General features: G+C 42.2%; 1 protein-coding gene across 1 annotated transcript in view; it reads right to left on the bottom strand.

Moving 5' to 3' along the window:
* The window catches only part of LOC110538919 (phospholipid-transporting ATPase IA), a 231,317-nt gene that overhangs the window by 158,957 nt on the left and 58,191 nt on the right, over window positions 1–14,169 (bottom strand). The window contains 5 exon segments of the mRNA XM_090191385.1: window positions 3,562–3,680; window positions 3,683–3,689; window positions 5,756–5,829; window positions 10,387–10,427; window positions 12,996–13,041. Of these exon segments, the coding sequence (XP_090047511.1) occupies window positions 3,562–3,680; window positions 3,683–3,689; window positions 5,756–5,829; window positions 10,387–10,427; window positions 12,996–13,041 (287 nt within the window).

Raw genomic sequence — 14,169 nt, 5'->3', positions numbered from 1 at the left:
TCTCCACTGCTGTCCCATCATTGTGGATAGGGGGGTGGTCACTCTGCTGTTTCCTGAAGTCCACGATCAGCTCCTTTGTTTTGTTGACGTTGGGTGAGAGGTTATTTTCCTGGCACCATACTCCCAGGGCCCTCACCTCCTGTCTGTAGGCTGTCTCGACATTGTTGGTAAGCAGGCCTACTACTGTTGTCTGAAAACTTGATGATTGAGTTGGAGGCGTGCATGGCCACGCAGTCATGGGTGAACAGGGAGTACAAGAGGGAGCTGAGCACGCACCCTTGTGGGGCCCCTGTGTTGAGGATCAGCAAAGTGGAGGTGTTGTTTCCTAACTTCAACACCTGGGGGGTGACCCAGCAGGAAGTCCAGGACTCAGGTTCACAGGGCTGGGATCAGACCCTGGGCCCCAAGCTTAATGATGAGCTTGGAGGGTACTATGGTGTTGAGTGTTGAGCTATAGTCAACGAACAGCATTCTTACATAGTTATTCCTGGTCTGTGCATGCTCTGAGGGCGCGACTCGGGATTCTGTCTGGGCCAGCAGCCTTGCCAGGGTTAACACGCTTAAATGTCTTACTCACATCGGCCACGGAGAAGGAGAGCCCACAGTCCTTGGTAGCTGGCCGAGTCGGGGGCACTGTGTTATCCTCAAAGCGGGCGAAAAAGGTGTTTAGCTTGTCTGGAAGCAAGACGTCGTTGTGCCAGACGTGGCTAGTTTTCCCTTTGTAGTCTGTGATTATCTGTAGACCCTGCCACAAACGGCTCGTGTCTGAGCCATTGAATTGCAACTCCACTTTGTCTCTGTACTGATATTTTGCCTGTTTGATTGCCTTACGTAAGGAATAACAACCTTGTTTGTATTTGGTCATATTCCCAGTCACCTTGCCAAGGTTGAAGGCGCTAGTTTGCTTTCAGTTTTGTGCGAATGCTGCCATCTATACCTGGTTTCTGGTTTTCTCCTATCTACAGTTGAAGTCCGAAGTTTACATACACTTAGGTTGGAGTCATTAAAACTCGTTTTTCAACCACTCCACAAATTTCTTGTTAACAAACTACAGTTTTGGCAAGTCGGTTAGGACATCTACTTTGTGCATGACACAAGTCATTTTTTTTGCTGTTTACAGACAGATTATATCACTTATAATTCACTGTATCACAATACCAGTGGGTCAGAAGTTTACATACACTAAATTGACTGTGCCTGTAAACAGCTTGGAAAATTACAGAAAATTATGTCATGGCTTTAGAAGCTTCTGATAGGCTAATTGACATCATTTGAGTCAATTGGAGGTGTATCTGTGGATGTATTTCAAGCCTACCTTCAAACTGAGTGCCTTTTTGCTTAACATCATGGAAAAATAAAAATAAATCAGCCAAAAATTGTAACCTCCACAAGTCTGTTTCATCTTTGGGAGCAATTTCCAAATGCCTGAAGGTACCACATTCATCTGTACAAACAATAGTAAGCAATTATAAAACCCAGGGGACCACGCAGCCGTCATACCGCTCAGGAAGGAGATGCGTTCTGTCTACTAGAGATGAACGTACTTTGGTGCGAAAAGCACAAATCAATCCCAGAACAACAGCAAAGGAACTTGTGAAGATGCTGGAGGAAACAGGTACAAAATATCTATATCCACAGTAAAACGAGTCCTACATCGAAATAACCTGAAAGGGCGCTCATGAAGGAAGAAGCCACTGCTCCAAAACCGCCATAAAAAAGCCAGACTATGGTTTGCAACTGCACATGGGGACAAAAATCATACTTTTTGGAGAAATGTCCACTGGTCTGATGAAACAAAAATAGAACTGTTTGGCCATAATGACTGGCACATGTCACAAAATAGATGGCACCAAGAGGAATGACAATTATGTGGATATATTGAAGCAACATCTCAAGACATCAGTCAGGAAGTTAAAGCTTGGTCTCAAATGGGTCTTCCAAATGGACAATGACCCCAAGAATAATTCCAAAGTTGTGGCAAAATGGCTTAAGGACAATGGCGGCAAGGTATTGGAGTGGCCATCACAAAGCCCTGACCTCAATCCTATAGAAAATGTGTGGGCAGAACTGAAAACGCATGTGCGAGCAAAGAGACCTTCAAACTTGACTCCGTTACACCAGCTCTGTAAGGAGGAATGGGCCAAAATGCACCCAACTTATTGTGGGAAGCATGTGGAAGGCTACCTGAAACGTTTGACCCAAGTTAAACAATGTAAAGGCAATGCTACCAAATACTTATTGAGTGTATGTACTCTATTCTTCTGACCCACTGGGAATGTAATGAAAGAAATAAAAGCTGAAATAAATCCTTCTCTACTATTATTCTGACATTTCACATCCTTAAAATAAAGTTGTGATGCTAACTGACCTAAGACTGACATTTTTGATAGGATTAAATGTATTTGGCTAAGGTGTATGTAAACTTCCGACTTCAACTGTATTTCCTGATAAACTCAGTCCCTGTATCCATGTATTTGTCGATATTATTGTCAGAGGCTACCCAGAACATATCCCAATCCAAGTGATCAAAACCATCTTGAAGCATGGATTCTGATTGGTCAGACCAGTTTTGAATAGTCGGTAGCACGGGTACTTCCTGTTTGAGTTTCTGCCTATAGGAAGGGAGGAGTAAATGGAGTCGTGATCAGATTTGTCGAAGGGAGGGCGGGGGAGGGCCTTGTAGGCATTTCGAAAAGCTGAGTAACAGTCCCCGGCTACAATAAATGCAGCCTCAGGATATGTGGTTTCAGCTTGCATAAAGTCCAGTGTAGTTCCTTGAGGGCCGTCGTGGTATCGGCTTGAGGGGGAATATACAAGGCTGTGACTATGACCGAAGATAATTATCTTGGGAGGTAATACGGAAGGCATTTGATTGTGAGTTATTCATAGTTTCACTATGTTATCACAATCACACCATGAGTAGTTAATCATGAAACATACACACCCACCCTTCTTCTTCCCAGAGAGATCTTTATTCCTGTCAGCGCAATGAACTGAGAACCCAACTGTCTGTACGGACACAGACAGTGTATCCTAAGAGAGCCATGTTTCCGTGAAACAGAGTATGTTACAATCCCGGATGTCTCTCTGGAAGAAAATCTTCACCCTGAGCTCGTCAACTTTATTATCCAGAGGCTGAACATTAGCAAGTAATATACTCGGTAGCGGTGGGTGGTGTGCGCACCTCCTGAATCGGACTAGGAGTCCACTCCGAATATCTCTTCTCCACCGGGTGGTGTTTTGGGTCAGCCTCTGGAATCAGTTCAATTGTCCCTCTGATAATCAAAAGTTATTTCTGGTTGTATGTAATAACGCAAAACAAATTCTGGGCTAATAATGAAAAAAATAACACATAAAAAAGTAAATACTGCAAAGTTGCTTAGGGGCTAGAAGCGTGGTTGCCCTATTTTTCGGCGCCATCTTCAGTCTAATCTTCCCTTTACTCCATAGTAATGTAAAATGATCCACAAACCCACACAATTTACTGCCCAACTCCTAATGGCCAAATGAGATGGAAAAGCTGCTGGTTGGTTGAAAAAAGGCAGGTGTGTTGTGTCCTACCTGTGTCCGTCCAGATGGATGTTCCCCACAAACTCGTACAGATGGCGGTTGGGGCTCTCGCACTCCATGCGCTCGGAGAGACGCATCAGGTTGTCAATGTCCTTGATCTCTGAGGTGATTTGCAGTCCCTATGTGCATGCACACACATACAAACATGTTACATAGATTCCAGGTTCCAATTCTATTTCAATTAAGTAAATAAAGGAGATAGCCTACATTGAAATTGCATTTAACTTTTGGAATGTACTGAGTTAACATTGGTTCATGTGCTTTCTAAAATATCTGAAAAAATATCAGAACATCCCAATTGGGAAACTCCTGGAAGGCTGACCAAAAGTCATCCCTGTATGAGTTTTTCAGTTCTCAGTGGTTAAAACATTGGGCCAGTAACCAAAAGGTTGCTGGCTCGAACCCCCGAGCTGACAAGGTAAAAATCTGTCATTCTGCCCCTGAGCAAGTTAACCCACTGTTCCCCGGGTGCCGAAGACGTGGATGTCGATTATGGTAGCCCCCCGCACCTCTCTGATTGAGGGGTTGGGTTAAATGTGGAAGACACATTTCAGTTGAATGCATTCAGTTGTACAACTAACTAGGTATCCCCCTTTCCCCCAGTAGATAAGAGTATAGGAAAATGAAGACAGAAATAATCATCTGTCGGATTTTGAGGTTTGTTTACCTTGGGGCTCACTGGTTTAAAGGGGAAGTAAAAAGTAAAAAACTAATTCATCCATTTACTGATGATTTTGGATGTAGGGTAGGGAGGACTCTTTCAACAATTTAAATCAAGGCGCAAACAAGGATGCTGCAAAGTTTTCTGATACCAAGTTGGTTTGAATAGAGCCAAAAATGTATTGTTTTATGAATGCAACAATGTAGCAACAAATTATCATAAAAAATACACAATCATCATATCAAACTGACAGCCCCAAGTCCTGAAAAATCGACACAGGCATTGTTGACATCTTTGTTTGCAGCTGCCCTTGAATTCAGTTTTCTGGGAGAGAGGGAGCAGGCATGCCGAGCGAGTACTACAACCACAACAGAACAAATGGAGCTCTGACAGACACTTGGCACGGGGACAGAGAGTTATAGAGCGTGCCGGAGCTTTAAGGTAAGTCTTTAAGCCACTCTTTTAATAGGGTGATTGATGCACGACAGGGGTCCTTCCAAAAACAGTGGAGGAAGGAGAAAATCAAAAAGGGTTTTGGCCCAGTCAAGCCCTAACCTTAATCAATGAGGTTTGAGTACCAGCTGCTTTGAGCTGTCGAGTGCCAATAAGGGCTTTGGATTCCTCTCGACAGACAATTGCTCTGCAGTGATGTGTTCTAAAACCAGTCAGAGTTATGCTTCAAATATCCTGTTGACAAGATGGTACCAGTGCAACAATCCTGCTGGAGTTTTCATTAATATTTAGTATCAATTAAATATTAAAAATATCTACTTGATTATAGTAGATACATTGTTGTAAGCATGCCACCATATGTGATTTATGCCAAGATAATTCATAAAAATTATGTTGGAATGTGGACTGTCACGGCCATAGAAATGTATGTATGTTCTATTTCTATGGTCACAGCATGCAACATGTCAGGTCAAACAACAAACAGTCGTTTCAAGGTGGACTTAGAGGGCCATGCACAGTTAGGAACATGGAAACGCATTCACAGTTCACACCTAAACTTATGATCTTGTCTCAAACTAGCATGCTAGACTTCCGGTCATTGCGCAAACGCTAGTTAGTGTTTCCTGGCGAAACTACCTCTAACTTCCTTCATACTGGACACAGAGACATAAAACTGGTATCCACAAGTTCATCTGACTCTGGGGAAGTAGTTAAAGGGCCTCATCACAAAGTATCCCTTTAAGTCTCGTCTCTTTATATTCTCAAGCCATAAAAACATTTATTGTTAACATGGTCAATATGACGGAGGCATGTGCCTAAATGGGTACCATGTGTTCGCTGACCTATTCACCTCAATTCTGGGTGGCTTTGCCAACATAACCAGATTTCCCTCCCTGCCCTAGAATGTAAAATCTAATATTTATCATTTAAATCGGCAGTGCACGACAAAAAGTCCTGACTTATAGCTAGCCTCGTACGCTATGCCCCTCTCCCCCTCCTGCCATCCCAATGCTGCCACCCGCTCTCCGGTCAGACCCCCATGCAGCTCAGCAATGAGGTTTGGTTCCTGACCTGGACGACAGAATGACGAGGTCAGCCGGCAGGTGATCCCCATTGGCCGCTTTAACTACCTCCCCGACGCCTACCTGATATCACGCAGCACGGACCAGGAGGGGACGAGAGAGAGCAGGGGCGGCCAGGGGAAGGATGTCAGGGAGAAAAGAGGGGGAGGTGGATGAGGAGGGTGAGAGGTAGAGTAAAGAGACACCAAACCAAGGAAGGGAAAAGAGACAATGGTTTAATTTGACGAAGAATAAGGATGCAGCGTAAGCCCTGCATGTTCGGAGGGTCTGGTTTAATATGTTTTTAAAAGCCATTTGGAGAAGGTTATTAATAACTATATCAAGTCATTTATAGACACCATATACTGTTCTATGCAAATACAATAACCCCATTTACTCAACATAAATTATAGAGCGTGAGTTAAGAATTGAATGAGATTTTAGATGAGATCTGGATAATGTGCAAATAAATTGCTGCTGTGCCAACAGACAAAACAGTGGGCTATATGGATTCAGTACAGTATGTAGGCCTGTTGCACTGTTTCAGCTTATTTAAACATTTGGAGAGTAGGTCACAAAAGACATATCAAACCGATTCAGTAAGTCGATGCAGGGCTCAAAGTAAAACCTGGTCCAAATAGATTTTGAAAAAGTGAAGGAAAAAAGGACTTAAAGACATGTTTGGTTTGTTCTCTCCAAAACCCCAAATACACCATTTTAATGAAGGGATAGTTTCTCAGTCTTTGAAACTCTTTCTTCAATAGCAGTAGCAGCCTTAGATATTTACAAAGCCGAGAAAAACAACATTGAAAATGTAGCAGGCACTTAACGTGCATTGATAGTGAGCCTACGTTTTTATCTGCCTTAATTTGGAATCAAACATCACTTCCTTGGGAGAGCTCTGAGAGAGAGAGAGCTGAGAGAGAGAGAGAGAGAGAGGGAGGGAGAGAGGAAGAGGACATGTCCTCAGGGTCTGTCAGGAACAGATAGGTGAACCCAGACTTCTACCTGGATGACAGTAGGATAGAGACCCCAGGTACATATTATGAGCAACCTAATCAAATTATCTCCCACCACCGCCTGCAAGAAACTAACTGCCTGTGGAAGTCATGGAAATAATAATCATGTGAAATTCGATATGGAAATAGACATTTTATGTAAGTAAGTGTATGTGAAGAAATGTACATTTTAACCTCTAAAATGAGATGTAAACAATCGTATTGATATAGTGGAAATGATAAACGTTGGAAGAAACAAGTTCATCAGTGAAAAAGTCAATTTAAAGGCACCTGTTCTTAGGGTTATTCTTTCCAGCGTTGGTCAACAGGGCAGAATACCTTGGTCGTGTTCATTAGCGCCTAACGAAAGACAGCGGCGTGAAACAGGAATGGACTGCCTAGACTCGTTTTGTTAAGGTGTGCCCTAAAGAAACTGACTCTGAATACAGTGCATTCGGGAAAGTATTCAGACACCTTGAATTTTTACAGCCTTATTCTAAAATAGATTAAAATACACAAAATACCCCCTAATGACGAAGCAAAAACAGGTTTTTAAAATGTTTAGCAATTTTCTTTTTTTTAATATAAACTGAAATATCACATTTACATAACTATTCAGACCCCTTTACTCAGTACTTTGTTGAAGCACTTTCGGCAGTGATTACAGCCTAGAGTTTTCTTGTGTATGACGCTACAAGCTTGGCACACCTGTATTTATACAGGGGCAGGCAATAGACAGGGGCAGGCAATAGACAGGTCAAGGCAGGCAGGGGTCAGTTAACCACAGGTGAGGCAACGGTACCGGACGACAGGCAGGCTCAGGGTAAGCAGAGGTCAATGATCCAGCAGTGGGGCAAAGGTACAGGTCGGCAGGCAGGGTCAGGGGCAGGCAGATTGGTCAGGCAGGCGGTCTCAATCTGCCTGCCCCTGCCCCTGCCTGCCGACCTGTACCTCATAGAAAAGGGTCTGAATACTTATGTAAATGTGCTTAGACAGATGTGTTTAGACAGAGAGCAAAGCTCAAATCAAGGAGGAAGCTTTTACAATATAAATGGTTGGAGATGTAAAAACATTATTCAAGGCCCTCAATTTCAGGGAGACATTTCAAAAAGTAATGGTAAAAAAAAAATATGCAACAATCACTCCCAGCTTGAAATGACAATGTATTTACCTGCTGTGTTAAAATATTGATAATGCCCAGCCACTAATACTCTTCATGCGCCGAGTGGAACCAGATAAAAACATTTTTTCTTAATGTCTTCTCCTGCCTCACACAGATCACACCCTCCCTCTCACACACGCACGCACGCACTCACTCACGCACTCACTCACACACCCACTCCCACTCCTCCCCCTTAATGCAAGGAGAAACAGGTTGCACGGCAACACACGCATGTGCCTTCTATCTAACGGGCAGGCTATTAATAGCGTTCCTCGTTCACATATTTTTTTATTTTTGTACCTGATTGTTGCGGGCGCCGTTTCTGACATGGTAATTAAATGAGGTGCGTTATGAATGCTGGATTAAAAGCTGCTCTCTCTCTCTCTGTTATGTCCACGGGCGCAGCCTTTCTTCTCTTCTTAATTAGTAGCCAGGCCAGGCTGATGAAGGCCCGGGGGCCAGATGGCGAATGGGAAGTGTGTGTGTCTGTGTGTGTAGAAGGGGGGATTCCTACTTAATATGGAGAGATTGCATTGGAAGAAACGGGTGTGAACATAGCTTTATCAACATGTTCTTTGCTCCAGTTCTTGTGGGACGTAAACTGACGAAAAAGCCACTGTCAGTGGCCATCTATGAATATCTCTCCTATAACAATATCACACCCTTGCATGATGGCGTTGGTTAAAGAGGAGGTCCTGTATTTTACAAGTAAACCGAACTATGGATTACGCTACAGTTTCCCCTAGCCCCTAGACTACATTCAGATTGCGGAACCATCTAACACTAATTTGTAAAATAGTTCCCCTTTAAGTTAAGAGGAGGTAGTCTGGTAACGTACCTTCTCCTTTAAGTTAAGAGGAGGTAGTCTGGTAACGTACCTTCTCCTTTAAATTAAGATGAGGTAGTCTGGTAACGTACCTTCTCCTTTAAGTTAAGATGAGGTAGTCTGGTAACGTACCTTCCCCTTTAAGTTAAGATGAGGTAGTCTAGTAACGTACCTTCTCCTTTAACTTAAATCTGTTAAGGATATGGCAGACATACGCCCCCTTTGGAGAGATTGGGTACCCCTAGTAAACTGGAAAAAAAATCTGTCAAAAATTGCTAATATATGCAAATAAAAATTATTATTGGATAGAAAACACTCTAAAGATTCTAAAACCGTTGGAATTATGTCTGTAAGTATAGCAGAACTCACAGGGCAGGCATTCTTCCAAACTAGTTTTTGTGGCCATGAAAGTTGGAGCAACTTTGACGTCATGGCCCCCACCCTTCCCAACCAGCTATGATTCTGGGGACACTTTCTATCTCTTCCGCTAGATGTCCTCTTTCATTAGAGCTTCAATTCCGCGAGAATTGACCCTATGGGAGTAAAATTAGTGCGTGCCACGAGAGAATAGGCTGTGCGTATGGGCGCGAATTGGTCCCAGCCATTCCTTTGTTTCCAGCACTCAAGAGAAGGGCAGACGATGGCCGATTGAATTGAAGTTTGTTTTGCACGTCTAAAACATCATAAAGCTTGCTTCTGCACTTAGTTTGACCTGTTTAGTCGACATATAATGTGTAATTTTGAAGTTTTGATGCGCAACTTATCCGGACCAGAGGACGTTTTGGGTGCATTTCAGCTGATGTTATTAGCAGTAGCTAATACAAAGACGCAAGACTTGAAACCAAACGATGTATTGGGTAAGTATGAAGCCTTCCAGAACATTCTGAACGAAGACCATCGAAGGTAAGGGAATATTTATGCTTAAATCTGTGTTTCTGTTGACTCCAACATTACGTGGAAATGTAGCTTGGAACTGAGCGCTGTCTCAGCATATGGAATAGTGTGCGATTTCTGTAACGTTAAAAATAAATCTAACACAGCGGTTGCATAAAGAAGCAGTGTATCTTTCTAACTATATGTAGAACATGTATATTTAGTCAAAGTTTATGATGTCTATTTACGTTATCTTGCCGCGCTACATAGATTTCCTGCGGGCATTTTTGAGTAATTTCTGAAGGTGAACTCACTGTAAATGGACATTTATGGATATAAATGGCATATTATTGAAAAAAAAAAATATGTACTGTGTAATATGTCATATTACTGTCATCTGATGAAGATTTTCAAAAGGTTAGTGAGCGATTTATTTTTTAATCCTGCGTTTGTTGATTGCATGTTTTGGCTATTGAAATGAGCTGTGTCTGGTGGTGGTTTTACATATATATGTGCTATGTTTTCGCCGTAAAACATTTTAGAAATCTGACTTGCTGGCTAGATGAACAAGATGTTTATCTTTCATTTGAGCTATTGGACTTGTTAATGTGTGGAGGTTAAATATTTGTAAGAATATTTTTGCGTTCCATGCGCCACCGTTTCAGCTGAACGTGGGAGGGTTGATTCCCAATTGGGAACCAGTATCGTAGACAGGTTAAGAGGAGGTAGTCTAGTAACGTACCTTCTCCTTTAAGTTAAGATGAGGTAGTCTGGTAACGTACCTTTGCCCAGTGCACAATCTCCCAGGCACCGTTCCTCAACACTTTAAAGAGCAGAGACAAATGAAAAGAGAAATATTGTGACACTCAGGATAAATATATATCATCACCATGCATTGTCATCACCACACATTCTGTCATGTGTCATATGACAACAAAGAAATACATTCAACTTTTGAAGGCTATGCCTTTATATGTAAATGTATAGTGTATACACTATACACACGAAAGTATGTAGACACCTCTTCAAAATATTGGATTTGGCTATTTCAGCCACACCCTTTGTTGATAGGTGTATAAAATAGAGCACACGGCCATGCAATCTCCATAGACAAACATTGGCAGTAGAATGGCCTTACTGAAGAGTTCAGTGGCTTTCAACGTGGCACCGTCATAGGATGCCATCTTTCCAACAAGTCAGTTCTTCAAATATCTGCCCTGGTCAACTGTAAGTGCTGTTATTGTGAAGTGGGAACGTCTAGCAGCAACAACGGCTCAGCCGCAAAGTGGTAGGTCACACAAGTTCACAAAATGGGATCGCCGAGTGTTGAAGAGCGTAGAGCGTAAAAATCATCTGCCCTCGGTTGCAACACTCACTACCGACTTCCAAACTGCCTCTGGAAGCAACGTCAGTACAAGCACTGTTCGTCAGGAGCATCATGAACTGGGTTTCAATTGCTGAGCAGCCACATACCAGCGTCGGCTGGAGTGGTGTAAAGCTCGCCGTCATTAGACTCTGGAGCAGCGGAAACGCGTTCTCTGGAGTGATGAATCACGATTCACAGTCTGGCAGTCCGACAGACAAACCTGGGTTTGGCGGATGCCATGAGAATGCTACTAGGAATAATGGTCTGGGGCTATTTTCATGGTTCGGACTAGGCCCAGACACAGGTTCCAGTGAAGGGGAATCTTAACACTACAGCATACAATGACATTCTAGACAATTCTGTGCTTCCAACTTTGTGGGAATAGTTTCGGGAAGGCCTTTGCCTGTTTCAGCTTGACAATGCCCTCAGGCCAAATCGCCCAACATCAGTGCTAGACCTCACTAACGCTCGTGGCTGAATGGAAGCAAGTCCCTACAGCAATGTTCCAACATCTAGTAGAAAGCCTTCCCAGAAGAGTGGAGAATGTTATAGCTGCAAACTGGTGACCAACTCCATAATACAGCTGAAGTCGGAAGTACACTCGTTTTTCAACCATTCCCCAAATTTCTTGTAAACAAACTACAGTTTTGGCAAGTCGGTTAGGACATACACTTTGTGCATGACACAAGTCATTTTTCCAACAATTGTTTACAAACAGATTATTTAACTGTATCACAATTCCAGAGGGTCAGAAGTTAACATACACTAAGTTGACTCTGCCTGTAAACAGCTTGGAAAATTCCAGAAAAGTCAATTAGAGGTATACCTGTGGATGTATTTCAAGGTCTACCTTCAAACTCAGTGCATCTTTGCTTGACATCATGGGAAAATCAAAAGAAATCAGCCAAGACCTCAGAAAAAAAATAGTAGACCTCCACAAGTCTGGTTCATCCATGGGAGCAATTTCAAAACCTGAAGGTACCACGTTCATCTGTACAAATAATCTGTACAAATAATAGTATGCAAGTATAAACACCATGGGACCACGCAGTCGTCATACCACTCAGGAAGGAGATGTGTTCTGTCTCCTAGAGATGAACAACAACCCAGAACAACAGCAAAGGACCTTGTGAAGATGCTGGAGGAAACAGGTACAAAAATATCTATATCCACAGTAAAATGAGTCCTACATCGACAAAACCTGAAAGGCCACTCAGCAAGTAAGAAGCCACTGCTCCAAAACCGCCATAAAAAAGCCAGACTACGGTTTGCAACTGCACATGGGTACAAAGATCGCACTTTCTGAAGAAATGTCCTCTGGTCTGATGAAACTTCTTCCAAATGGACAATGACCCCAAGCATACTTCCAAAGTTGTGACAAAATGGCCAACAAAGTCAAGGTATTGGGAGTGGCCATCACAAAGCCCTGACCTCAATCCCACAGAAAATTTGTGGGCAGAACTGAAAAAACATGTGCGAGCAAGGAGGCCTACAAACCTGACTCCACTGACCAGCTCTGCCAGGAGGAATGGGCCAAAATTCACACAACTTATTGTGGGAAGCTTGTGGAAGGCTACCTGAAACGTTTGACCCAAGTTAAACAATTTAAAGGCAATGCTACCAAATACTAATTGAGTGTATGTAAACTTCTGACACACAGGGAATGTGATGAGAGAAATAAAAGCTGAAATAAATCATTCTCTCTACTATTATTCTGACATGTCACATTCTTAAAATAAAGTGGTGTTCCTAACTGACCTAAGACAGGGGATTTTTACTAGGATTGTATGTCAGGAATTGTGAAAATCTGAGCTAATGTGTATATCAACTCCCGACTTCAACTGTATGTTCAATGAGCAGATGCCCACATACTTTTGTTAACTTAGTGTATGTGTAACCTGTGACCTTCTCTCAGCTTGTGAGCAATACAAATAATTACCCCTTGAAGGACAATAAACATCATCAATCAATTAATCAATCAATCTGGGATAACAGCAACAAGAAACAGACAAAGTTGGTCCGTACCTTGACATTCCTTCTTATTGACGACACTGTCGGCGTTGTGACGTTTCTGCAACCAGACAAAAGGAACCACTTCAACCAAGACACACAGTTCAGGCATTTAGACAATACATTAGTAATGCAGTCAATGGAATGACGACTGCATTGAAGACCCCCCCCCCCCCTTTTAATAAAATGTGGGCCCCCCTACACATTGGGCAACCAAAAATGTTCAACCTAGCCTACCTCAAACACTAGTCAACAGAGACAAAACAAAGCCTGTTTCACTCAGACATACAGTACCAGTCAAAAGTTTGGGTTTTTCTTTATTTGTACTATTATCTACATTGTAGAATAATAGCGAAGACATCAAAACTATGAAATAACACATATGGAATCATGTAGTAACCAAAAAAGTGTTAAACAAATCAAGATATATTTTATATTTGAGATTCTTCAAAGTAGCCACCTTTTGCCTTGATGACAGCTTTGCACACTCTTGGCATTCTCTCAACCAGCAGTCTTCTCTTTCCAGCAGTCTTGAAGGAGTTCCTACATTTGCTGAGCAGCTGTTTGCTGCTTTTCCTTCTCTTTGCGGTCCAACTCATCCCAAACCATCTCAATTGGGTTGAGGTCGGGTGATTGTGGAGGCCAGGCCCATAACCATGTGTGTGAGGTGTATACTTTTGTTTCAAAGTAGATATGTTTAAGACTACCAGGAAACACTGTGTGACCCTGATTTAGCCCACTGCAGTAAAAGTTTAAACATCACAACTGAGCATATTTTGTGTTTTGGGAACCTATCTTTTGTAATGTACCCACACTATTCCCACAAACTAATGACATATTCTGGGAACCTTTACATAACTCAGAAAGGCTATTTTGTCAACATTCTTGCAACATGTGAGAGCAAAATTGCAAGATTATGTTATAATACTGTAATTGCATCAAATGGTTGTTTTATACAACATAATAAAGGATTCTTATAACTCTAATGCAGTAATTAAATAAAAGTTAGATTGTTTTTAAGAAATGCAAAAGACTGCAAATTCCATGTCAAAGAAGTGTTTTGTGCGCCCTGATACAAACACAATCTGAACGTCAGCACAACTGGACATTTGTTGTGTTTTGTGAACATATGTTTTGGTTCAATCTATTTTGCCTTGTGGCGCTTGCTATGAAGTTTTGAGAAAAATCC

This window comes from Oncorhynchus mykiss, chromosome 12 (assembly GCF_057628025.1).
Source record: "Oncorhynchus mykiss isolate SJ-2025 chromosome 12, ASM5762802v1, whole genome shotgun sequence".
Classification (NCBI taxonomy): domain Eukaryota; kingdom Metazoa; phylum Chordata; class Actinopteri; order Salmoniformes; family Salmonidae; genus Oncorhynchus; species Oncorhynchus mykiss.
Note: the sequence above shows the minus strand (reverse complement) of the source record. Positions and strands in the feature narration are given on the sequence as shown.